Genomic DNA, 25,243 nt, shown 5'->3' on the forward strand with positions numbered 1-25,243 from the left:
GCTACAGTTACAAAACTTTTATAAAAACTGTTATCTATTGTTCCTTTTTCAATTGATCAGATTCCTAAAGCTAGAGAATTGATTTATAGGACAAGCAAATTGGAATAATGGATTACAATGGATGGAAAAGGCATTCTGAAACGCATTTCGCTAATATAGGGTACGGGTTTCTGGTGTTTTTAATATCGGTATTATACGTGGTATTTCTATTGCTATTGCGAAGAGTGGTTAAAGTGAGGCCCTCGAATAAACAGAGGTCAATTCCTGTGAAGATTGGAACTAAGCTGTACTCTTTAGACCCCTCTATACATCTTTTGGTGCTTTTCATACCCATCCTGATACCCTTTTACTATAAATACTCATTGGTGAATCAGACAGCTGTTTATATTAAGCGTATTGGAAGATTGAGCTATGTCCTGGTGACACTGAACTTGTTTCTTTCGCTGAGACCCAATATTTTCCTTAGGGACAGATATGTTTACACAGAATTCATACCGTTGCATAAATGGCTCTCGAGGCTGATCGTCTCCTTGGGAGTTATTCATGGGGCTATGTTCATCGTGAGGTGGTCAATTGATCCTAACGTTTCTGTAACAAGCAAGATCACGAAAAAATACAACTTGGTTGGAGTCGTTTTAGCAGGAATGGTGGTTGTAATGGTCATAACATCGATTGGTGCTTTCAGAAGAGCAGCATATAGAGTATTTTTCGTGTTACACCATTTAGTGATGTTATCCTTTATTATATTGACCCCAGTACATGCAAGACCTGGTGTTCAGACCCCATTTTTGTTCATAAACATTTTCCTGTTATGCTTGCAACTCTATAACAAAACTATGCTGAGCACAAGATCGAGTGCATTGAAGAAAATAGATGACTACGCTAATACAAATATGGTGGTGGTACAGTTTCCTAGAAAGGGATTACCTGATTTTTTTAATCCCGGTTCCCATGTAAGAGTCAGTCAGTACAGGAAATTAAACCCACTTTATTGGATGCTTCCAACACATCCTTATACAATCTCCTCACTTCCATCCGATGAAGTAGTTGAATTGATAGTTGCTGAAAATTCAGTACCCCCAGGAGGTGGTTCGTCATTCCAAATTGATATGGGTTACACTTACACTATTCAATATCCACATAACCCAACTGTGCCAGAAGTATGTCTTCATAATGGAAATAGAATCACAATTGTGGTAGGTGGTTCTGGTATTTCCTTTGGATTACCAATTTTCCGCTTTTTCAAAGCCATGAAACAAATGGAATATATAAGATTGATTTGGTTGACTAGAAATGTAACTAATTTAAATTTAATTTCCAAATCCTCGTCATTCCAATCACTAATTGAGGAGTCTGGAGAGGTGGGGAATTTCGATGTTTTTATCACAAATGCACCTCAAGCACATGATGAAGGTGAAGATGAAACTTTCGAGATGACAAACTTAAATGAACAATCGAATGGACCTGTAGATCTTAATAGTATTGCTAATATACATAAAGGTCGCCGACTTGATTGGGCAGTGGACTTGTCTCATTTGGTTCAAGAAGACAATTCGAGCACATGGTTACTATGCTGTGGTCCGACTACTTTGGTCGATGATGCAAAGCATTATGCAGATGCTAATGGGATAAATTTTGCATCGGAAATATATTCCTTATAAGGTTACTAACTATTCAGATAAATGAAAATATATACTAACGTATTATTAGAAAAATTTATATAGATTGATCAGACCATGTTATAGACAATTATTGAAAAGATTGCTTGTACATTTCTTCATTGGATTCGAAATTTACTACGCCGTTTTCAAGACTGAATATATTGCCTAATTCAGCATCATAATCAAATGCCATATTATCGATTGGCAAGAAATCCATGTTAGCCAAGCCGAAATTAGGATCAGATTTATTAATACCGATAGCTTCAGCCATACTCGATGGATTGATACCTGCGAAGTTAGTGTTGGCCATCAAAAGATTTTCAATTTCATTTGGAGTACCAACACCTACTGTACTTGGAGTACCAATAGGGTTATTTGATGGCATAGGTACAGGAGATCCGGTCATATTTACCCCAGGTAGCCGGCCAAATTGATCAGTATTTGAATTGTTGAAATTAAACAAAACATTAGTGTTACCCATACTGAAATTTGAATCTGGGTATTGTTGGAATTGTGGTGTGTTGGCCTGCATCTTCAGTCTCTTAACCGGTGGTCCTTCTGACTGTGTAGATTGTGGATACTGTGGAGATGAAACAGCCGAGTTACCCCTGCTGGTACCTCTAGAAGAACCGCCTCTAACATCACTACTGGTGTACGTAATGGGCTTGTATGATCTTAAAGGTGGTAACTGTGTACCGAACCTACTAATAGAGGATTTATTTGATAATAATTGATTTGTATTTTTGGCGGTATCAAATCCAATCGTGTCTTGATATACCGGACAACGCTTCAGTTGGCTTACATCAGCATTCAAGAATGCAGTTCCGTCATTTCTCAATAAACTGGCAATACTTGGGATTTTTGGATGCTTTGGAGGTAAGAAAGAATTCATATTTGATTTTGAACCCGGATCACTTAATAATGTCATGAAAAAGCCTGTGGATTTCATTATACGGACCGCTATTGGATAACTCTTTGATAACTTTTGAGTCAATACATAAAAGTTTGAGATATAAGAAATCAATGTTTTTTGGAGGAAATCTGGATTATCTAAATCTAGGTCCATCGAGTTGTTTTCACTGTTTGGATTCAAGTTTGAACTACCTATATCCTTGTTACCATTTTCATTCTCAGATTCATTTTCGGAGTCATTTTTTACAGTAAAGAATGGACATTGACCACCACCACTACCGGTAACGTTTCCACATTTAATTCTTAATATTAAGCAAATGAAAAATTGCAGGGATCTGTGGCAAACATCTAAACATTGTGGTAGCAATAATACGCTAGCAGTTTTGAACATAGGCTTATTCACATTTTCGAAGAATAACATGGAATGTTTGAAACATCTTATTGAATGATCAAGGGTTTCCTGTGCATAAAACTTAGTAATCATAATAGTGTCAGGATCAGATTCCCCTAAGGGCTCGTATCTGGTAAAGAGGATGTAATTCATGATGTATAATAGAGTCATTAATGTTAAATGTTTGGAATATAGTAGTGGATTTCTTGACGAGTCATTATTCTCAAACTTACGGGTTGAATTATTATTATTCAAGGAATTGTTATTTGTTCCCATTAATGTAGGATCTTTTGGAGTAATATTATTGGTAATGTATAGTTCTTGCATTGTTGGTAAACCGTACAGAACTGTATCTTTACCATCATCATTTTTATTTTTCTGTAGATGATCAAAGAGAAGATTTTCTTGCATATTCATAGACACAATCTCAGAAGCTGATAATAAATGCTGATCAATTAAATCATTAAGAACCTCATTGATATTTCTTTCACCATTCACTAGAGTGGATAATGAGTTAATTAGACTGTCTAGATCTTTCTTTTTCAAACTCCTTGCGATTGATAAATTCAAGATATGATTCAACACAGCCATAATACATAAATCGACTTTGAACACTAATGTGAAATTTTTTACTATAACAAGTTCTTTGATATCATTTTTGTAATCAATTTTAGAGGCAGCTGGTAGTTTGGTATCACTGAAGTCTTTTAGGTTTCTCAAAAGTCTAGGAGTACCTAAGGAAAATGATTGTTGAATATCGAGCGATATGATATAGTACCAAAGTTTTCTCCAAGTATGTTTGTAACGTTCAATGACGGCTTCTTTTCCTTTTTTTTGATTGTTTTTAGCATCATTTTTAGACTTCTTTGAATTTAATTTTGTTGGTTTCGTTTCGGGTGTAGTTGACATGGATTCATTCATTTGAGTTGGAAATACAGTAGCAAGCTGGGGGAAATTATCAGGATCACGATGTAAACCACAACTAAATGACATTTGTACTATACTAGATAGCAACCCTTGGTGTGTTTCATTGTCGTTATTCATGGAAATATTAGTTGTAGACATGTTGGCACTAGAGGTGTTGGATAATAAAATCATTCTATAAAATATGGCGAATTGAATGGTGTTTAGTGTTACATTAGTATTAGATATACTAGAAATTTCATCGAATTCGATTAAGTGCGTTTTTACCAAGTCAATGATATCTGTCGGTATTTCGAAATCAACAAGGTACCTCTCATCATTGGTCAGCTTAACCTTAACATCTGAACTGGTGGAGAAAATAGCCGTATTTGGAGGTAATTGAAGCCATATCAACCTCATCATTATAATAAGTATACCAACTGTACAGTAATCAGATGCTTTATGAATGTTTATGACAGAGAGTTTAGAATGATCAAATGGGCACCTTGATGATTTGTCCTTTGATTTAAATCCTTCGTAGAGTTTTAATTGAGGAAAAATAGTATTCAATTGGGTTTTGAAACTCACTTCATCGACAATCGGAATTAATTGGTAAAGTACCTCAAAGAATTTATTAATAAATATTACAGTAACACCTCGAGGAGGTAGTGCACCACGCAACATTTCTGTGACCTCCTTCTTTGTATAGTGTTTTAGTTCAGGTTCTAATGTAGGTGACACTGATCTGCTTCTAGCAGACTTTCCACCATGATTAACTGGACATTGGGAAGTATCCATGTTATTGGTCCCCCTTTCATCTTTATTGATGTTATCAATAGTCGGTATAGCAGCGCTGTGATTTACAGGGCATTTAGATATATCATTCTTATTATTCAGTATTCCTTGTGGCATTCCAGTAGTACTGTTCATAGCGTTTTGAATACCAGACCCATGATTAACAGGACATTTTGTCATCGAATTGTTAACTGGCTGTGACATTGGAATGTTTTGGTTCATTAAGACATTATGATTCATAATATTTTGTTGGTACCCATTGGGTATTTGCATTTGTCCATGGTCTACTGGACATTTTCCTGTTGTTTGGTTTATAGGCATTTTATGGTCTGTACTGCTAATTCCAGATGATTGGCCCAATAACGCTTTGTGATCTACTGGACATTTTCCAGTTGGTGGCTGGTTTAACATATTTGTAATTCCTGTATTTCCATTTTGTAACATTTGTTGGTGCATATGCACAGTCGATTTATCTAGTTTCATTTTCGAATGATCGACAGGGCATTTTGATAGTTGTCCAGCTTTTTTCTGCTTACTCCATTCTAACAGTTTTTCTCTCATTGTGAAAATATGCTTCCATAGAAGTTTCAAATAGGGATCACCTTTCATAATAGCTAGCCAATGTGTAGGCCCCAAGTGGATTAATCCAGAATCCTTTTTCAAATGGAGCATATCAAACTCACGGGTCAAATCCAACTCGTCTCCATCATATTTCTTAAAAATGCTTCTGAAATAAGCATCTTCCATTGATTCGTTTTCTAACTTAACGTCCATAACAGTGGGTTCATTTTTCACCTGAATACCACTCAAAGCTGGGCTATTTTCCGTAATTGTGTTTCTACTGCTGTTATTATTTGTTGAGGGTGCAGTTGTTGGATATGTGCTGGAGGCTCTACTTCTTTGAAAGGGTGAATTCCCGCTATTCATCCCCGACGATTCTCCTACTTGGTTGTTTACCGACACCGCCGTCATAGAGTCATACCTTGATAACGTCTCTTCCAACTGCTTCACCTTTGACCGCAGCTGTTTTAACTCCATATCCCGTGATATCTCTTTCTCGGCTTCTTCAGCCCAAGCCTGTTCCATATAATGACACAGATGAGCCACACCGGTCTTGACACATTGATCACAATTTGGTCTGGATTTATCGCACTTAACTTTTCTCCTCCTACAAATAGTACAACTCAGCGGCACTCTATTTCTCTTTCTTTTCACTTTCTTACTGTCCCCAGGAGTAGACACATTACTGTTATTATTACTATCCATTTCACTTCTAGGTGCAATAGGCATCTCCATCGGTGAAGCAACAAACCTATTATCCATTGTAGATTTTGGTATTTCTAGTCTAGTAAGTTAATAATAGCTCTATAGTGGCAATGATGATCACTTTTTAGCTTTAAAACTAAAGAATCAATAATAGAAGTCTGTTATTTTTTGTTGGGCTTTTAAAAAAAATGCTTTTAAGCCGTTATATGCCTGTTGTTGTTTTTCTGTCCTCAGGATTTCAAACTTTCTCTTTCTTTTTATTTTTTTTTTTTTTTGCGTCTAGATTTAGACACTAGAAATTTCTTTTTTGATGTCTCTTCTAATGATAGTTATATAGTTTTTAAGAATTAAAAAGGATTAATTATAAAATGTGAAGGAGTGAGAGAGAGAGGGAAGTTTGTTAGACTTTATGTTTGTTTTCTTTGACAGAGATTTAAAAAAAAAAAAACAGGGTGGACACTTCATTTACTTCTGTTTCTTGCATCATTAGTGGCGAGATAAGGCATTGTTCTAAGTAATGATAATTTTTGCATATTAAAAATGGACAATCGACGCATTGTGCGATTTTGTGAAAAATCACGTAATACCCGAGAAACCCGTACAATGAGCAGGGGAGATACCCAAATGTAATTAATAAAAAAGAAAGAAAAAAAACTAACAACGACTCGAAGGAACGCCTGCGTGCATTGACAGGGAGTCCTCTTTCACGGTAATCATATGGTCTCTATATAATTTGTTGTTGATTTTTAACGGGTTCAATCTTGTTAATGCAGATCACCCGTATCTAATTACTAGTAGTTCATTAATAATGTCAGGTTGTAGCATACGATATTAGTCTCATGATTATTCGTATGTGAATAGGTTATGTGGTTCTGCACGATTGCGTGTGAAATGATTTAAGCGCTGTGTGTTCCCTCTTTTCTTTTTTATTTTCTTCGCAATTTTCTTTACGATATATCTGATTTAATATGCAGGGAGAAGTAATCGATGCAGCTGACAAAATAATAAGAAATCTTTTGCAGCTTTTACAATGATGATCAAATGAGAAATAAAAAAAACTGTGGTTTGCAGGCTAAAATATTACCGTCCTCTTCGTCATCCCCCTCCCCACTCCAAAAGAAAATACCAGACATAGAAAGTTATGACGTTCATCTTTAATTTTTTTTTTGGGTTCTCTACATCTCACAGATATGAACTGCGTACACTCTTTTCTGTTTAAGATTTGAGGGTTATCCCTCTATCACCCTCAAATCGGGTAATGAATACCATTTTGGAGTACCTACATGTAAAGAAAAAAAAATACCGAAAAGGAAGAGCAAGAAAAAAGGAAAAGGGAGATTTCGTAGGAAGTAGAGAAAGATATACGTACACAAGAAAAAGAACACTGTACTCCGTTTTATTTTATTTCGTTTTTTATTACTCCGTTTTTTTCTCTTAAAATAGTGTTACTAAATTGTTTATAGTACCGGTGTACTAAATCGAAGTAGGGTATAGGGAACAACGAGTCTGTAGAACTCGTACGTGGGTAATAGTGACTAGAAAAAGCTGGGAAGAAGCGGGTTCTTTATCGTCCTTATCCTGTGCGGTATTTTTAGTCAGATACTTATAAACTTTGGAAGCGAAAAAAAAAAAACTGTGACTCTTTTTTAGGGTATGGGTAAAGATTGATATACGTCAAAAGAAAGAATGCTGTTTACTACGTCCTTTTCATCGAACCCTCGAGATTGAAGTTCAAATTGATCTTTTTTTTGACATTGCTAGATACAATGGCTGCACTGGTTTTTACTGGTAATCATCTTTGATAAAAAGATATTAAAATATACAACACTATTGTCGTAGTAAGTACAATTGTTTTGGTTTTTCTCTTTAGAGTTTTTTTTTTGCCGTACATCTATCTCCTTTTGTTATCGTTTTTTTTTTGTACGTTTTTTCGTTCAAAAGATCCTCACAAAATTGCGTGTCGCAATTTTGTGCTATATCCATTCTACCCGTTGATGTCTATGTAGAAGTGTGTGGTAAAAAAGAAATAATAAAGGGCTGGGAAGGGGGCTGAATATGACAGGGAGGAACGGATACACGGGTCATTTTAAGTGGTTTACAAGAAAGTGTTGATGATATGTTCCGCACAGAGAGAGTCCGAGGTTATTTTTATTTCCTTTGAGAACAATGTGGAGAGAGGTCAATGGATTTCTTTGAATTGGGAGGAGGGGGGGGGGGTTAAATATAAAGACACTGTGGGTTTCCTTCTTTTTTTTAGTTGGCCACAGAAAAGACGTAAGAACTTCAATCACCAATGAAAAATTTTAATTTTGTCACGGGAAACCCCGTTCCAATTCAGTTATTTTCTTTCATGATAGGTAACAGAGAATACAATGCAGCGGCAGATAAATTTTTCTACATCGAAAGGAATTAGAATCTTCCCCATTCATCTCTGGTTGTTTTTTTTGGTTTTTTGGTTTCGAAGCTTCGAAAATTTGCCAGTTTAGAGTAAAAGTACGCAGGCATTAAAAACGTTTTGGAAGGTCCCTTGCTTTCTTCTAGAACTTCACAACCTCTCTCCCTTTATTCCGATTTTTTAGGCCATGGCAGAATGACGCCATTTAATTGTACATAGAAATTCATGCAGGACTTCCTATCCCGCACGACCTCTTCGAAATTTTTTTTTACCTTTTATTACTTTGTATCTGTGCTATTACTCGTCACCCCCGCCCCACTAAAAGAATATATTGGCCCAAAAAATAATAAAAAAAAGCTATTTGGGGGGGAACTTACAACTGCCGTAGGAAAAATCAGAGTGATAAAATTAATGATGTCTCGAGTAATTTAATCCACTTAATTCTCGGTATCCATAACGCTACATCCCTCATTTTGGTGGGAAACCCCAGTTTCCTCGTCTTTTTTTGGCAAAATTAAACAAAAGGCGTGGCAATTGTGTCTGCATAGGGTTGTTGTAAAGATCCCAATAAATTAAAGAAAAAAATTCTTGTAATAATGTAGAAAATCCGGAAGGGCATCGATTTTTATTTCAAAAAATCAATATTTTTTTCTTAATTGACATTGACCTAACATAAAGGTAAACTTAGAGAATGATGTAAAAAAAAAAAAACACCCTCATTCTATATTGTGGGGATCCGATTCTCCAGAAGTTTTTATTATTGCCATGTTCTTACATTATACTTTGTATTGATTAACCATTTGTGGGTTCGATAATGATTACACACTTTGTTCTTTAATTCCAACGTAATATAAATATAAGCGACCTTTATCCCCAGATCGATATTAGATTCTTCTTTCTTAAATCATCCAACTAAGTATCTCTTATAGTATTATATTATATTTATATATCACCAAGGATAATACATATACCCAAGATTTAACTAAACAATTTATTAAAAAGCGTTTAACAATTTAACAACCAATACAAAAATTCTAAATGTCGCTATATTCATATACAACGGTGTCATCCACATCGTTTGATGACGGCTTCGACTCTCTCGAAAACATACTACATTCCGATCAGACTACTCTGTTTAAGGATGGTGATTTATTCAAAGAACAACTAGACTTAAACACAGGGAGCTTACAATGCGGCGAAGTCTACCCTGAACAAGACGGTTTAAACAACTACAAACTTATAAAGAAGATCGGTGAGGGTGCCTTCTCGAGAGTCTTTAAAGCTGTACCTTTGCATCATATGCCCGGTGAAACCAGGGAGTTTGTTGCTATCAAGGTGGTTCCAAAGGAAGACTTCCTTGACCACAAATTAAAGAAAACTACTAAACTACAAACTTTAAATGAATTAAACATTCACTTAAACTTGACCAAAAATAAGGTCCAAAATATTGTAAACCTTTTGGAATTCCAAATATCTGATAAGTACTACTATTTTGTCCAAGAGTACATTGAAGGCGGTGAAATTTTTAACCAAATTGTCAAATATACATACCTAAGTGAGGATTTAACTAGACATATTATCAAACAGGTAGCTCTGGCTGTTAAAGGTTTACATGAAAATAATGTCATCCACAGAGACATTAAGCCAGAAAATTTAATTTTCGAACCAATCCCCATTGCCCACACAATTAACAGATACCAAAAATTGAGAAAATCAGACGATCCTAAAACCAAAGTAGATGAAGGCAAATTTAATCCAGGTTTTGGTGGTGGTGGCATCGGTAAAGTGAGGTTGACTGATTTTGGTCTATCTAGGTTGATGGATCCGGAGGAAACTGGCGCTAAGACCCCTTGCGGCACATTCGGTTATATCGCACCTGAAGTATTACATCAATATCAAATTGATCCTTATCGTTCTGATAGCTCGTATTCCTATAAGGTAGACATATGGGCGATAGGTTGCATACTCTACACTATGTTGTGTGGTTTCCCTCCATTTTACGAAGATGAATATTCTAGAGAATCTCTAGGTGAAAAAATCGCAAAAGGCCATTACAAGTTTTTAGCCCCATGGTGGGACGAAATTAGCGAGGAAGCCAAGGATTTGGTCATGCATTTGCTAAAGGTTGATCCAAATGAAAGATATGACATAAATCAGTTGTTGGCCCATCCTTGGTTAAATCACTACGATTGCGAGGATCCAATAGAACCTCCACTTGAAGTCGTGCCTAAAGAATTCATTGATACTAGTTGTAACTACGTATTGGCATCACAGAATCCTAAGAAGGTTGATGCACATCGTGATAGAAGCATATTACTATTTGATCTAGACGACGTTAGCGGATATAAGCACTCGGTGAAAAATCAGATATCAAATCAAAATATTGCCGTACCACGTCAAAACCAAAAGGAAGAACTACGAAAGTTTTTCAACGTGGCAAATTCAATAAATAGAGAGAAAAACAGGGAGAAAACGACTGAGGCAACTACATTCAAAAACAATGTATCCGGACTCTTCAAAAATCATTTTAACCTAAAACTGAGCTCAGCCACGATAATAAACAGAAGAAAGAAAATGAAGGTCCAAAATGGTATTGTACAACAAGTATGATATTAAATAAAAAAATTCTACACATTCAATTCATCTGCAAGAGAAAGTATGCCTAATGCATTTCATTTTTTATCCAGAGGCATACAGATAATTCTGTTTCCAAGTTTTGTTTAATTATTTTTCTGCATTTCAAATTGTCCCTTATTTTTAATATTAAATTTTCGCATTTATAAACTTAATAATTTAATCCCCTTAATACATATTCTTTTCTAAGTTAATAGTCATCGCCGTATTTACTAAAGATCGCCGTCCTATGTTATCGACACAGATGCGGAGTTTCGGAGAAATTTTATCGACTAGTCATCCAAAGACTACATTAATAAAATAAAATACAATAAAAGAAAGTTAACAACCGACTTAAAAATAGATATCAATTAAAAGAAAGAAAAATAAGGGGTACTGCTCCCGGAGAAACTTTAATTGCATTTTTTGCCTTTTATGATCTGTACGGCATTGAATTTTATAAAAAAACAGAGGTTATATAGATCATAGTTAACGATATGGTCAGAAATTAAAGATAAAAAATAGAAGATGATTTCGCCCAGGATCGAACTGGGGACGTTCTGCGTGTTAAGCAGATGCCATAACCAACTAGACCACGAAACCATACAATTCTTGTGTTTTGTTAAATAATAAGATTGTCATCACTGATAAGAGAATAGGTAATTCACAGGACTCCTTGATGAAATTTAAAGTTTTTTTGTCAAATTCTTTTTTGGCAGCTCTCCGATGCATATTAATTTATGCTGATGATAATAGTTTTATAAGTAGCTGAAAAACAATATAGAAGATTTATATTCAGTATGAATAGCTTAAGTCAAAATAGTGTTGTAAACTGGTTATTGCATTGTGAGGCATTTGTAATTTATCTATTTTTTTTTTTTATTTATATTTTGCTGTTGTAATATCATTTCTATCAATTATGCCTGTAAATCTTAAACTGGGACATATGTATATTTTCAATATTAGTAAGATCAAATGATTAGTTTTAACCGAACTATGTAATCACATATTATTACAAAACCATTTATAAAGCTGCATAAATTACTTCTGATTTCAACAAGTTAACTATCCGATGTAGTGTAACGGCTATCACATCACGCTCTCACCGTGGAAACCGGGGTTCGACTCCCCGCTTCGGAGTTTCTTTTTCTCATTTTTTCATAAACTTTGGTTAGCAATCTAAAGTTAAATTATGTTTTGGAAGTGGTTTCTCAGCCTTTTTTTGCAACTGTAAATTTAATATAAGAATAATGTAAGGTAGTATGAAAATAGCTAAAATGAATTTAGTAAGGATATAAAAATAAAATATTAAGTAGCAAATATAAATAATTGAAGATCAAAACCCTTTGTAGCAGCAGTGTATGTAATAAAAATTGTACAGTATTTCTTAAAACTTCAGCGTCACATACAATGAAAGTATCATGACTGCAAAGCCAAAATAAATAAGAAGTACACTCACTTTCCTATAGAACCTGTCCTCTGTTGTCAAAACATGTCCAACAGCTAGAACATCGGTACCAATCAATTTATAACCAAATAATCCTGGTAAGATGAATGATATTGCTGTTGAACCAGTAGACCCAACTAAAGCCAATACTAATGCAAATGACTCAACCCTTAAAGCAAGAGTATACATAGCCAACAATAGCAAGAAACTAATAATATAAAATCTAGTTTCTGGAAATGATATATCATGATCAACACCATTTAATCCACCTCTATGTGTATTATGATGCGCTTGTTCGACCTCAATATCAGAACCTAACAAAGGATCAGATTCTGCTTCTTCAATTTCTTCATCATCTATAATCAAATCAATAGGACTAGCATTAGTAACTTCGTTCTGTGATCGTGTAGATTCCCTTTCCTTAATCCCATTAAACGTCAATATAGACCATTCGACTATGTTGTTTACTGCTGTTCTTAATGGATGAAATAATAGCGGGAAGGTCAAAATTAACATACCACCAAGGCAGAATTTTCCTACAGTCACAGACTTAAATTCTGGATTATAATTCAGAAGTATATTACCCATAGTTTTACTTCCAAAGGTGAAATAACCAAATAGACCAACAAATACAAATAATATACTGGACAATGCTAAGGATCTATTCACAACAATCCTAATATTATTCATAGAGTTGTCTTTTAGTTCATTTACGATAGTGAACATATTCATTGCGCCCACATAAGCAAAAATAATTATACTGAAAGTTGAAAGTAGACCTTTCAAATCATATACGTGGTACCATGATATTTCACCTCTATCAAAGTTTATCTCTGGAGCTATGACCACATCTTTAACAAATCTGAACCCAATTAGTAATGATAAATAAAACAATGCTAGCATCCCTATAATACTGGAATACTTTAAGCTGTCCAGTTTCTTTAATGAGCAAAGTGGTACTACAATAGCAGCCGAACCAACGATCCAGGCATTTCTATCCCCACCAAATAAACCAGGAAATAGATCACCTACTAGAACAAGGTAGCTCAAACCTACACCAAAACACTGAACAACCATTGCAAGATCAAATAAAGGCGCTAAAGAGGGATAAGTCAGCATACAGATGGTAAAAAATGAAGAATTTCTAGGGTTTATCAAAGTCTTAGAGCACTTTGCTAAGATTAATAGCCCCAATCCGGATGTTACAGCAGCGAGGGATGTCAGAAGTAAACCAACTAACACACCATCATTCTTATATGCATATGGAATAGCGAAGAGACCTGCACCCACTATTGTTTTTACCAGATTTACTACAGATGATCCAACTGTAGCTGTAGGTTCATATAGCATTTCTATGTTGTTATAGTCAGCCTTCCACTTATATCAAGGATATGAAAAACAAAATACTCTCTTATGTGTATGCAAAAAGTAAAAAAGGAGATATGATCTTCACTCTGACTTTTTAGTTAAAAGCGAAAAGATGCTCCCTTTATGTTTCCTATTATATTTTTTATTCTACTTTTACTAATGATACATGAACGTCTTCATCAAACTGTGTTATCAAACCATCTCTAAGAGAAATTGTTTATTCTGTTAATAAATATGAATATTTATTTTTGTTGGCATCGCCTTTTTCTTTTAAGGTCAATAAGCCACAATGCGTAATAATATGCATATATCGCAATAAAAATTATTAAGTGAAAGTAGAATGGAACCTGATTGATTTATAACACAGAATTCTAGTTATCATAAGTTATATGTAATGTATATATGTTATGCTACAACAGGTTTTCGATTGATTTTTTCGCATATAAGAATATGTATTAGGGTTTGTTGTACGTAGAGATAATTTGTTTATTTGTTGAAGTCACTTGTTAGGAACCTCTTACCATACAAGGCAGTGTTCCCAATAGCCATCGTAGATAGTACAAAAGGCCAGATTTTTCCGTATTTAAGAGCTGATATAGAGCCCTTCCCGCTAACAATCAAATAAAGTGCCGACCATGCAGTAATGAAACCGGCACCGTTTTCTAGGTCACCATCATTAATCATATAAGCACCAAGAAGCTGTGCACCACCAAATAACCATGCAGCTTTAGCAGAGGGACCAACTGCTTTAGTTGTATTCTTCGAAGAAGTAAGTATGTTCTTAACTATTCCCTTCGCTGAGGAAGCTGGCGAAGTCATTTGCGCATTGCCGCTGATCTGAGGGGAAACAGCAGGTGTGGTTAATAATGCTAACCCATTCACTATTGCAGGGATAGGAGTTGCAGTTAAATCATAAGCTTTGGAAATAGATGAATCTTTGTTTCCTCCAACACTGGCCATTATTATTCTCTTTATTCTTTATATTTTTGTTGTCTGGTATATATTTAAGACTTGTATATTTGGTAATTTACGTTGATAAAAATCTTAATTTCACAAAAAATACTGGAAATTCTAACTATATTTTACGGAGGAATGACAATTACTTATCTATTAATACTTCTTTTAAGGTAATACTAATTTTAATTAAACTTAAAAAAGTAGGACCCCTAAATTACCCGGATTCTTGAACGCACAACTTGCAGGCCGTTGCCAATGGCAACGACATAAGGCTTATTATAAAATTGCGCCATTGGTTAATAATATATAATTTGAATAGTATTAAATAGTTATGGTAGTAAAAAAAAAAAATATCGATTCCATTGAATTAAATCATTAATATTTAATATACAGTAGTATTACACTATGTGTCTTTAATTTTTTTTTTTTCAGTACGTTAATATCTTGTTATCGTGAAGTTATAATATAAATATTTTTATTTTAGAATGAAATATTACAATTAAGATCTTTCACCTCTCAATCTTCTGGCCAACTTGATGTCCTTCTTTTGGATGGTAACACGCTTGGCATGGATAGCTGCCAAGTTAGTGTCTTCGAACAAGGAGACCAAGTAAGCTTCGACGGATTCTTGTAGAGCACCAATGGCAGAAGATTGGAATCTCAAGTCGGTCTTGAAGTCTTGGGCGATTTCTCTGACCAATCTTTGGAAAGGCAACTTTCTGATCAAAAGTTCAGTAGACTTTTGGAACCTTCTGATTTCTCTCAAGGCAACGGTACCTGGCTTATATCTGTGAGGCTTCTTAACACCACCGGTAGATGGAGCGGACTTTCTAGCGGCCTTGGAAGCCAATTGCTTTCTTGGTGCCTTACCACCAGTAGACTTTCTAGCTGTTTGCTTGGTTCTAGCCATTGTTTATACTATTATATTTTTATCTCTTAACTATTTATTTTTTTACATAACATTTAAAAAAGTGAAAGGTAAATTTTATGTACTACTTTCCAAGTTAGTCCTTTATATATGACAGTAATTTCTTGACAGTACAACACAAGTTAGCAATATACATAGGAAAACGCGACGCCCTTATTTATGGACCGTGTTTCCCTTATTTAATTTTACTTTTACGTGTTTGTGATAATGTGCAATTACAGCAAGTTGCTTATTCCTTGACAGCAAAGGGTGAGAACACCATAATCCGCATAACTAAAGGGAAATTAGCAAAAATTCCTCGAGGACCCTTGTCATCGCCCTTCGTTCCTCTCATTTTCGCGTCTGATTTACGAAAAATTACAGAGAAATTCTCGTACAACCTCGAGAAAAAAAAGCTTAGATAAAATTCCTGTTCATTAATTGATTTTTTTAAAAATAGGGAAACGCCTAATACGGTCAATAGTTTAATCTCGATAATTTCGCGTTGGTGTATATACTATTAAATTTCATCGAACATTCATAGAATAGTAATATTATATAAAGGGACCAATTTGGTAACTTCTGATTGAAATTTACAACATTTCTTATATTCTGCTAATAAAACACTAAAGTACATAACAAAAATAAAATAATATCGAAATGTCTGGTAGAGGTAAAGGTGGTAAAGGTTTGGGTAAAGGTGGTGCCAAGCGTCACAGAAAGATTCTAAGAGATAACATTCAAGGTATAACTAAGCCAGCTATCAGAAGATTGGCCAGAAGAGGTGGTGTTAAGCGTATTTCTGGTTTAATTTACGAAGAAGTCAGAGCCGTGCTAAAGACCTTCTTGGAGTCTGTTATCAGAGATGCTGTTACTTACACTGAGCACGCCAAGAGAAAGACTGTTACCTCTTTGGATGTTGTTTACGCCTTGAAGAGACAAGGTAGAACCTTGTATGGTTTCGGTGGTTAATTACGCTACAACTAATAAACAAAAAATTACACGAATTAAACAATACCAATTATTATCATAAGGAAAGGTCAAGAAGTTGTAAATTTACGTATCACATTCTATTTTTAATCTCCTCACTTCATATATTTTTTCTTGTACCTACTAGGATTAATATTATTTTTATATAAAAATTCCATATTTAATCAATTAATGAAAATAAATTAAATCAAAAAAAATCTAAAAAATATCTTTTCTATAGAGACATTGCGGTATTTTCTGAATGGACTAATTAAATATGATATGATTTATTTTATTATTATTACAAACAAGTTTTGAGACAGAAAAAACTGAAGCAAAAAAAAAAACCTTATATATGCTGAGATATCATTCCTTATTACCCTTTAACTATTTATCTACTCGAAATGGAGCTGGCGGTTGACCAGTTAATTCTCTAATAAGGGCTATATCTTCTGTGACTTCCTCTGTTTTCAACGATTGCAGAGGAGGTGCTGTTTTCATTGAGTAACGTTGCGCACCTCTAGGCTTCTTTTTGTCCGATTTACCTTCTTTACCGTCCTTTTTCCCTGTATTCTTATCACCAAATAACAAGTTATACAGTTCAGCGCCATCTCCTATACTCTGTAAGAATTCGGAGTCTGAATTTAGATCCGTCTTGTAACCACTGCTGTTCTGATTTCCTTTACCCGTTCTCCCTGAGGTAGAAGCATACCCATTTGTATACCTACCGCCATCCGAGTCTTCAGTATTGTAGCTTTTACCGTAATTATAGCCGTCTCCGTTAAGACCACCACTAGTATACCCGCTAGTAGCATTACCGCCATTCATACCGTCTACCGCTCCTGAACCTTCTCTACCTAGAACAACTCTTCTCCGCAGCGATCGCCTTTCATTACCGAACCCAGACAAACCAGTGTCTGTGGCACTTTCATTAGCTGTTTCCTTACCGAAATCATTGGAAGAGGACTCCCACCCATTAGCAGTATGACTTCTTGTATTCTTCTGATAATGCGGCCTATCGTAATCCATCGAATAAGTGTGAATGTTGGCAACATCCATCAAGAGTCTCTCCTCTTGTAGTCTCTTGATCTTCATCTCAACATTCTGATACAGCCTCTCCTTACATATCTTGACCATTCTCTCATGATCCTCCTTTGTCTTCTCTATCTCCTCCTGAAATTCAATTCCAGACCTGTACACCCTGTACTCCTCATATAACCGCAGTCTCACAAGTTCCAAATCCCGCATCTCTTCCAAGTCCCGAAGTCTCCTGAGAAACAGCTCATTATTTCCTTGGTGTAACGACGTCAGATCAGTTTGCAACGAGGTAAGCCTGTCCCTATAGTACGAATCCCGCTCAGCAACAAACCCGTGCTGGATCTTGCTCACCTTATTCTCAAGATTAACTCGACGTTTATCCTTTCTGGGTACATCATTTGCAAGTCGAGTCTCCACATCATCCATCCTTTTTAGTTCTATTTATTGCTTTTCTGGTTTTGTTTTTTTTAGCCTTGTTTTACACCTCTATATTCAAGAAATCAAGCCACTCAACAAGTTTAAATACACTGATTATCCCAGGAAAGGTCACAATTCAATAAATAAATAATGTCAAAGGCAGGTCTAGGATTTCTTTATGTAAATTTTTTTTCTTCCTTTCCCTCTTTTCGAACTCCTAGAAAAATCCAAAAAACCACTTACTGCGCATGTTTCTGTGCAAAAGGTATCAATAATGGCAATAGATATACAAAATACCCAATGTAATATTATTTATAATGATATATATTTAAAAACTCATTGGTAAAACAATAAATAAATATACTCAAAACTTGTAGAAAACTTATGAGCGTGTTCTGCGGAGGTTACTTCTGTGTATCAATCCAGCTGTTGTGACGTTTTATGACTTCGGGGACGATGAGTTCCTCGATTGCGTGCATTTCTTTACCTTGCAATCTGACCCAGTCTCCCTCTTTGTTCTGTGGGGAGACGAATACCACTTCTTTGTTTCTTGTCTGTAGTAGGTTACCGATCACAAGTTGGTGGTTGTAACGGTCTAAAGCGGTTACGGCCTTCTGAATCAGTATTGACTCATCTGTTTCCAGTTTGAAAGAGACGATCATGGCCTGGGAAGCCCAGGATTCGACTAACCGCCTCAAAAACTTGGGTACTGGGTCTAGATTCACAATCAGCTTTCCGTCTGTAGTCGTTGTTGTGGTTTCTGCCTCGGCTTCACTCTCAGATGACGTGCCGTTATCGAGCTTGTAGTCCCGCGACTGGATTTTATGTTGAGGCAACCTCGAGTAAGGAACGAAGAAATCACTCACGGCTGCAGCCAGGTAGAACAGACAACCCTTAGAGTCGAGCTGTTTTGCGATGCTTTTGAGAGACCAAAGGTACTGGTTCACCGTGGTGAAAGGCAGCAACAACAGTTTCTTCTCGTCCACCACGTACTTATCATACAGACGTTTGTTCTCTAGGATGCTGTCCCTAAACTCCGGTTTCACTTGCCCATCCTTGTCTATGAAGTCCAGGAACGAGTTCTTCATGTTATGAGTGAATTTCCTGTTGTACGGAGTCAATGAAAACTCTCTGTGAAGGAAGATGACGCTGTACCCATTCTTCAAGAACTGTTCGGCACTAGCAGCACCACGAGTACCCGCAGAGAAGTTATCAATGAACCTCACAGTGTTGTTCTCCAGCGGCACGGTGGTACCTCCAGAAGTAACCAACACTATCTTATCGCGGCCGTGTTCATGCTGGTACTCTATAAACTCACGGGTGTCCTTCACCAACTCATCCATATATGGTGGACGTGGGTTATTGCAGAAAAATTTCTGCTCTTCTGTGGTCTGAGCAACAGGGAACACATTCTCACTGATACTACGATCAATAGCATGTGAAATCTCTGTAATAGAAGTATGAATGGGTGGTCTCCCATTACTATATACTGGTGGCATTCTTTCTAATTGTTTTACTTTTTATTGTTCTTATTGTTCTGAATAGTTTCGTAACAAATAAATAAAAGAGAAACCAAGATTTATACATATCATATTTATATATTTAAGCTAACTTATTTTTTGTCACTTTTATCCCAGTTCATTTCACCGATGTGATGTCCCTTTGTTCTCACTCTCTCGCTCTCTCTCTTACCAATAGCCAGTACAACAACAATAGCAAGAACAATAGCACTACGGTTCTTCTCGGAGTGTCAAAACCCTGGAGAAAGTCGTTGAACATTCACAGCAGTGTCAGATATATTTTTTTTTACTATAAACACTACTATCGACCACTGCATTCATCCGAGAGACCTTCTTTTCTTTTTTCTTAAGACGTTGATGACGCATTTGTATTCGATTTATTGAAAAAAAATATATATTTAATATATTAAAAAAAATTAAATGGTCTCTAGCGGGATCGAACCGCTGATCCCCGCGTTATTAGCACGGTGCCTTAACCAACTGGGCCAAGAGACCATTCCAATTGTTGAGATGGTTTATTGCTGTGTATTGTTAAGAGTAGTCGTAGAGTACAAATACCAAAAGTAAAGAAAAAGCGCAATAAATTTTATGCTTTACAAAGGAAGGTCCCATCATAGCAAGTTATATCAAGAATTGACTGAGGCTTTGGGGGGAGGAGTGTGATAGTAAGGAGAAGGAAAGGGTAAGGTAAAGAGGAGTGGAATTAAAACGTTTCTCTGAGAAGCATTGTTATTATATAAAGTAGAAGAAAAACTTGATGATGAGCGGTGCGTCAAGTCCGTTACGGGATGGGACGAAGTCTCCTAGTAATTTGAAGATCGATGATCTGATAAAGAATGAGTCTGAGATAATTAGGATACTGAATCAGCAGGAGGATCTTTTGACTGATAGTGGGAAAGTTCGGAATGTACGGAACTTTGTGGATGAGGACTCATTACTTCGGTATGAGTATGATAAAGTGTTGAAACAGTTTCATGGACAGTTGGCTGTAGAGGATGCTCATTTACATGGGGGTGATGAAGTACATGATGAGGAGCAGGAAGAGGACAAGGACGATAAATTTGATATCGAGGAGCATAAACAGAAGAGCACGGCCGTAATGACTACTGCGAGTGTGGCCTCTGAGGTTACACCTCCAGAGAACTTTAGTCATGTGGTAGGACAGATATATAGGAGTAGTTTCCCGAGACCCGAGAACTTCACTTTCTTACAAAAAAGGCTCCAATTGAAGTCTGTTCTCGTATTGATACCCGAAGACTACCCACAGGAGAACCTTGATTTCTTCAAGAGTGCCAATATTCAGTTGTTCCAAGTAGGAATGAGCGGTAATAAGGAGCCCTTTGTTAATATACCGTCGGATCTACTCACAAAGGCACTAGAAGTAGTGTTGAATCCTGAGAACCAACCTGTACTTATACATTGCAACCGTGGGAAACACAGAACTGGATGCTTGGTGGGGTGTATTAGAAAATTGCAAAGCTGGTCATTGACGATGATTTTTGATGAATATCGTAGGTTTGCCTTCCCAAAAGCCAGAGCACTCGACCAGCAGTTTATCGAAATGTACGATGACGAGAAGATAAAACAACTCGCTAAAGAAAATAACTGGCTACCTTCTTGGTAGACTTCTTTTTTCATTAAGGACCCATTCTTGAAATTCTTCATGAACTGAATATCATAGACATCTTTATCCACTCGCAACTATATATACTTTATACCGGTTAAAGTAGCAACATATTTCTATGCGTTTAATATTACACAAACTAAAGTCCACCTTTAGCTTTATTAAGATAATATATATGTATCCCAGTTAAGATAAAACGGGCCTTTACAATACAGTTTAGTATACATGAATGTATATTTGCAAAATGAAAATCGTTAAAATGTCTGTTAGGAGTTATAAGAAAGTTATAAGAAAGGAAAAATGATATGCTTATTTTTAGGATTTCATGAAAATGAAAAAGGGACGTCTAATTAATAGGTATCATGCATTAAGATGTTCTAAGAAATCTTGCTTTACTTGTGATTCCTGTTCCTCTAAATTGAAAAGTTTCTGTAATTCTTCCCGTCCTTTCTCCGCATGAGTAAGGTCCATCCATTTTTCGAAACAAAATGTAATTGTATCTTCTACTTCTACTGGTCTGTTTGGACAGCGACACCTGCAACCAGAACCACCTTCTATTGGTGTATCATATTTCGTCCAGAATCGTCTTTTATATCGCTTGTCTGCCTCTACATACGGGAATTCATCCATATCAGGTGAGTTCTTCGGACAATGCCTTAGAATAGAATGCATGTAGCCAATATCTCTAAAATAGTGAACATCATCGACATCTAATGTCAGTCCGAGACCAATTGTATGAACAGGAGCGTCACCCCATCTTTCTTTCCAAAACCCACCTGTATCCTCCAGGAATTGGAAATAATTATTATAGACTTCATTATCGAACACATCAAGCCTGGCAATCTCAAAATTTGACCAGAAATGGCATAGATTATATTCTTCTCCTTCAAATTCATCCTCTATTACCGGTGGTTTAGCGCGTGCTCTATTCACCAAGAACATTAAACCGAGATCATCTTCCTCATCTCCACTTTCGAGGAAGTGATCTATAGTTACCTTTTCTGATAGCTTTGGGTCCACATCGTCTTCAAATTTAACCCACTGATGCAAATCATCTCTTACCATATTTTCATATTTGGAAAATTTGCTTCTATCCTTTTCATCTGTTTTTAAAATATCATAATTTGTAGAAAATAGTTTCCACAAGGATCCAACCTTAATGTTGTTTTTTCTTATGAATGCCTTAGTATATCTGAATAGATTCGGAACTGTCCAATAAATTTCTGGAATCACAATAGTGAATGCATATTTTTTGTTGTTTCTATGCATTTCCAGGAATGGATCATAAGTCAGGTCACAGAAGAATTGTACATCAGGCTCTAGTCTCCAATACCATTTATATTTCTGCATCAAGGGGTGTTTGTAAAATATCCCAGAATAGAACCTACACATTTTATGATAGGACTCCATATTACCATAAAGAATTCCTCTATCTCCTTGATCTTCGATGGCATTCTTTAGCATATCAGTATTTCTAACATCTTCAGGGAATTCCCACAGTGCTTCATCAAGAGTACCGAATTCGACTTTAGCATTAGTAGCCGACGATACTGCGGACTTAAATTCCTCTGTGAATGGTTTATCATTCAGAAGAACGTACGGGTAATTAAACCACTGATTGAAGTGTTCTTCTATACTTTTGAGAGAAGCTAATACGTCCTTTAGCTCTTCGTTTCTTGTAAGCATCACAAATGTGGCATTCATCTTTTCATAATCCGGATGTTGTAGATAATTTTGGGTATTTACACACCCGTAAAAAAATGGAGCATCTCTATCAGTTCCCAAGTCCTGTTGAGAATAGAATTTAACATTACTGGGTTTAGGAAGAGTCAGATAGATAAATGTACCACCTATTATTATAGTCACATACAGATATAAACTCACCGTTGACGTTAATATATCCAACAAAGAGTCATATACATCTACAATCCTCCTTTTTATTCGTATTCTCATAGTTCTAATATACTAGATCAATAATATAACGTCCTACTAATGAAAATTCTATTGTTGCTTCCGATATTATTATTAATAATCTCAAATAAAACCTATATCTCTTCTTCCCAATTAAATTAGTATTAGAAACACTAGCTTTAGTTATTAATTATATCTAAGATCAAATATATGCGTTACTAGTCTAACCATAAAGTCTTATGAAAAAAATTATCGACTGTAAACAACTGTAATTTAATTCTTGTTAAACAAGCTCATCGCGTTATTTAATTAAAGAAGTGAAAAAAGTCAAATTAGAAAAAAAAAAAAATTAAGCTAAAAAAAATAACCTCAAGATGTTTTTAAATGTCCGGCAGAGTTGAAGCAATACAAATAACTAATAAAGGCTCAATCGGATCTTGGACATTTATAAACATGGTGGTTGAGATACTGGTAGATGACACTAGCAAGGTAAAAGCTCTTAAGACCGAATTAGAGCAGAGCGGGTTATTTTCGAAGCCCATTTACAATGAGGACCAATACAAAGTGATTCGGACAACTGTTGAGGATATTAATGACCCTAGACTGGAAAGCTTTGTTGATTTCAAGTTCAGGATAAGTGATAAAGAGACCGTTGAGGCCAATAAGGGTATAGTCGGGTTTACAACTGATTTTCTACGAAGGCACGGGGTCGACTCAGGCACCGTTACGGATCTGGTATTGCACCTACCTCAAAAGTATACCGTGTTTACGCCGTTATTATTGTTCAATTACTCTAAGGAGAAATCGTTTCTACATGGACCATGGAGCAAACTGTCACAGGAAGTACGCACGCAATACTTCGCCGAATTGATCGATACGTTGTTCAGATCTCAACGGATAACTCATGTGGCTACAAACATGCCAATCATAGAGTCAGATATAATGAGACGGCCATTCAACCTAGTGCCGCTATATGGAGAGAAATTTAGGACAATGGAGCAAGACAGAGACAATGACTCACTCTGGGACTCACCAACCACTGAGGACTTTCTGAATGCTTTGTGGTGTCACGTGACACAAAATGGAATTGAACAGAGCTGGGCGCCTCTATTCACTATGTTTAGTAGGGGAAACATCAAGGAGAAGAAGAGAATCCTGGACAGCTTTCAGGACATTGAGGGCAATGACGTTATAGACATGTACAGCGGTATTGGTTATTTTACTTTAAGCTATTTGAAGAGAGGTGCGCGCAACGTATTTGCATTTGAGTTAAACCCTTGGAGCACAGAGGGGCTGCGCAGGGGTCTGGTAGCTAACAAGTTCTCTAAAAATAGATGTCATATATACAATGAAAGCAATGAAATGTGCTTGGCAAGGTTACGTCAGTTTATCGGACTGGAAGATTCACCTACTTTGCGGATTAGGCATATTAACCTGGGCTTACTACCCTCGAGCACTGCCAGCTGGCCGTTAGCACTACAATGCTGTGAGTACCAACGGTCTTTGCTACCAGATTGGGAAAAGACAACTTTACACATCCATGAGAACGTACACATCGATCTACTAGATAGCAAAGAGTTTATACACAGCACCGTACACACCTTGAATAAGTTAAACCCCAGCTTCCACTACTCACCAACCCACCTCGAAAAGATAAAGACATTCGCACCTGATATCTGGCATATATGTTTAGACGTAGACGTATTATATCAAAAGGGCTTAGTATAATAGCCTCCAATTGGGGACTGAAAAAGAAATATTTACAATTTAGAAGTTAATCCAAGAAATCTGTGTACAAATAGATTCATGCATGATCTCATCGTCCAGTGTTATTGTTTTCATAGGCAGATGTTGTTTTTGGTTGTATAGCAAGAGCTAACAAAATCGGGTAGAAAAGACGAAAAAATAAAAAGTAGGCTGATTATGGTAACTCTAAGAAAGGGTGGGTGAGCAAAAGAGAGAGAGAAAGAGAGAGAGAGAGACGGGTGATACCATTACTGGGCTTATTTAATTTCATTACCGCTCTCTCTTCTTCAGTTTGTAAATAAAATAAAAAAAAAAGAGCAATTTCTACTATCTGAACGGACAAAGGCAGTTTATTAGCAAAACTCCAACTCAAGAAACTGCGCCGATATATTGTAACTCAGGG

General features: G+C 36.0%; 12 protein-coding genes across 12 annotated transcripts; 5 read left to right on the forward strand and 7 right to left on the reverse strand.

Annotated features, from left to right (window-relative positions):
- Window positions 1-107: 107 nt before the first annotated feature.
- AIM14 (putative metalloreductase) lies at window positions 108-1,661 on the forward strand (the record flags this gene model as incomplete). Its single annotated transcript, XM_071052256.1, has 1 exon — window positions 108-1,661. One exon carries the CDS (start codon window positions 108-110, stop codon window positions 1,659-1,661), a length of 1,554 nt encoding a protein of 517 aa, XP_070906877.1.
- Window positions 1,662-1,749: 88 nt separating this feature from the next.
- Window positions 1,750-5,985, reverse strand: RNJ42_02092 (transcription factor domain; the record flags this gene model as incomplete). The annotated part of the gene is made up of 1 exon (XM_071052257.1): window positions 1,750-5,985. One exon carries the CDS (start codon window positions 5,983-5,985, stop codon window positions 1,750-1,752), a length of 4,236 nt encoding a protein of 1,411 aa, XP_070906878.1.
- Window positions 5,986-9,361: 3,376 nt separating this feature from the next.
- Window positions 9,362-10,933, forward strand: RNJ42_02093 (uncharacterized protein; the record flags this gene model as incomplete). Its single annotated transcript, XM_071052258.1, has 1 exon — window positions 9,362-10,933. One exon carries the CDS (start codon window positions 9,362-9,364, stop codon window positions 10,931-10,933), a length of 1,572 nt encoding a protein of 523 aa, XP_070906879.1.
- Window positions 10,934-12,323: 1,390 nt separating this feature from the next.
- Window positions 12,324-13,733, reverse strand: AVT7 (Avt7p; the record flags this gene model as incomplete). Its single annotated transcript, XM_071052259.1, has 1 exon — window positions 12,324-13,733. One exon carries the CDS (start codon window positions 13,731-13,733, stop codon window positions 12,324-12,326), a length of 1,410 nt encoding a protein of 469 aa, XP_070906880.1.
- A 504-nt stretch (window positions 13,734-14,237) lies between these two features.
- Window positions 14,238-14,711, reverse strand: AIM19 (Aim19p; the record flags this gene model as incomplete). Its single annotated transcript, XM_071052260.1, has 1 exon — window positions 14,238-14,711. The coding sequence occupies one exon, from the start codon at window positions 14,709-14,711 to the stop codon at window positions 14,238-14,240; it is 474 nt and encodes a 157-aa protein (XP_070906881.1).
- A 496-nt stretch (window positions 14,712-15,207) lies between these two features.
- Window positions 15,208-15,618, reverse strand: HHT2 (histone H3; the record flags this gene model as incomplete). The annotated part of the gene is made up of 1 exon (XM_071052261.1): window positions 15,208-15,618. One exon carries the CDS (start codon window positions 15,616-15,618, stop codon window positions 15,208-15,210), a length of 411 nt encoding a protein of 136 aa, XP_070906882.1.
- A 657-nt stretch (window positions 15,619-16,275) lies between these two features.
- On the forward strand, window positions 16,276-16,587 carry HHF2 (histone H4; the record flags this gene model as incomplete). Its single annotated transcript, XM_071052262.1, has 1 exon — window positions 16,276-16,587. The coding sequence occupies one exon, from the start codon at window positions 16,276-16,278 to the stop codon at window positions 16,585-16,587; it is 312 nt and encodes a 103-aa protein (XP_070906883.1).
- A 384-nt stretch (window positions 16,588-16,971) lies between these two features.
- On the reverse strand, window positions 16,972-18,048 carry SDS3 (Sds3p; the record flags this gene model as incomplete). Its single annotated transcript, XM_071052263.1, has 1 exon — window positions 16,972-18,048. The coding sequence occupies one exon, from the start codon at window positions 18,046-18,048 to the stop codon at window positions 16,972-16,974; it is 1,077 nt and encodes a 358-aa protein (XP_070906884.1).
- A 395-nt stretch (window positions 18,049-18,443) lies between these two features.
- Window positions 18,444-19,538, reverse strand: CAB2 (phosphopantothenate--cysteine ligase CAB2; the record flags this gene model as incomplete). Its single annotated transcript, XM_071052264.1, has 1 exon — window positions 18,444-19,538. One exon carries the CDS (start codon window positions 19,536-19,538, stop codon window positions 18,444-18,446), a length of 1,095 nt encoding a protein of 364 aa, XP_070906885.1.
- A 778-nt stretch (window positions 19,539-20,316) lies between these two features.
- Window positions 20,317-21,183, forward strand: SIW14 (putative tyrosine protein phosphatase SIW14; the record flags this gene model as incomplete). The annotated part of the gene is made up of 1 exon (XM_071052265.1): window positions 20,317-21,183. The coding sequence occupies one exon, from the start codon at window positions 20,317-20,319 to the stop codon at window positions 21,181-21,183; it is 867 nt and encodes a 288-aa protein (XP_070906886.1).
- A 360-nt stretch (window positions 21,184-21,543) lies between these two features.
- On the reverse strand, window positions 21,544-23,136 carry RNJ42_02101 (glycosyltransferase family 15 protein; the record flags this gene model as incomplete). Its single annotated transcript, XM_071052266.1, has 1 exon — window positions 21,544-23,136. The coding sequence occupies one exon, from the start codon at window positions 23,134-23,136 to the stop codon at window positions 21,544-21,546; it is 1,593 nt and encodes a 530-aa protein (XP_070906887.1).
- A 342-nt stretch (window positions 23,137-23,478) lies between these two features.
- TRM12 (tRNA(Phe) (4-demethylwyosine(37)-C(7)) aminocarboxypropyltransferase) lies at window positions 23,479-24,822 on the forward strand (the record flags this gene model as incomplete). The annotated part of the gene is made up of 1 exon (XM_071052267.1): window positions 23,479-24,822. The coding sequence occupies one exon, from the start codon at window positions 23,479-23,481 to the stop codon at window positions 24,820-24,822; it is 1,344 nt and encodes a 447-aa protein (XP_070906888.1).
- Window positions 24,823-25,243: the final 421 nt, after the last annotated feature.

The sequence above is a fragment of the Nakaseomyces bracarensis genome (genome assembly GCF_045282275.1).
Source record: "Nakaseomyces bracarensis strain CBM3 chromosome Unknown Scaff8_0, whole genome shotgun sequence".
NCBI classification, from domain to species: Eukaryota; Fungi; Ascomycota; class Saccharomycetes; order Saccharomycetales; family Saccharomycetaceae; genus Nakaseomyces; species Nakaseomyces bracarensis.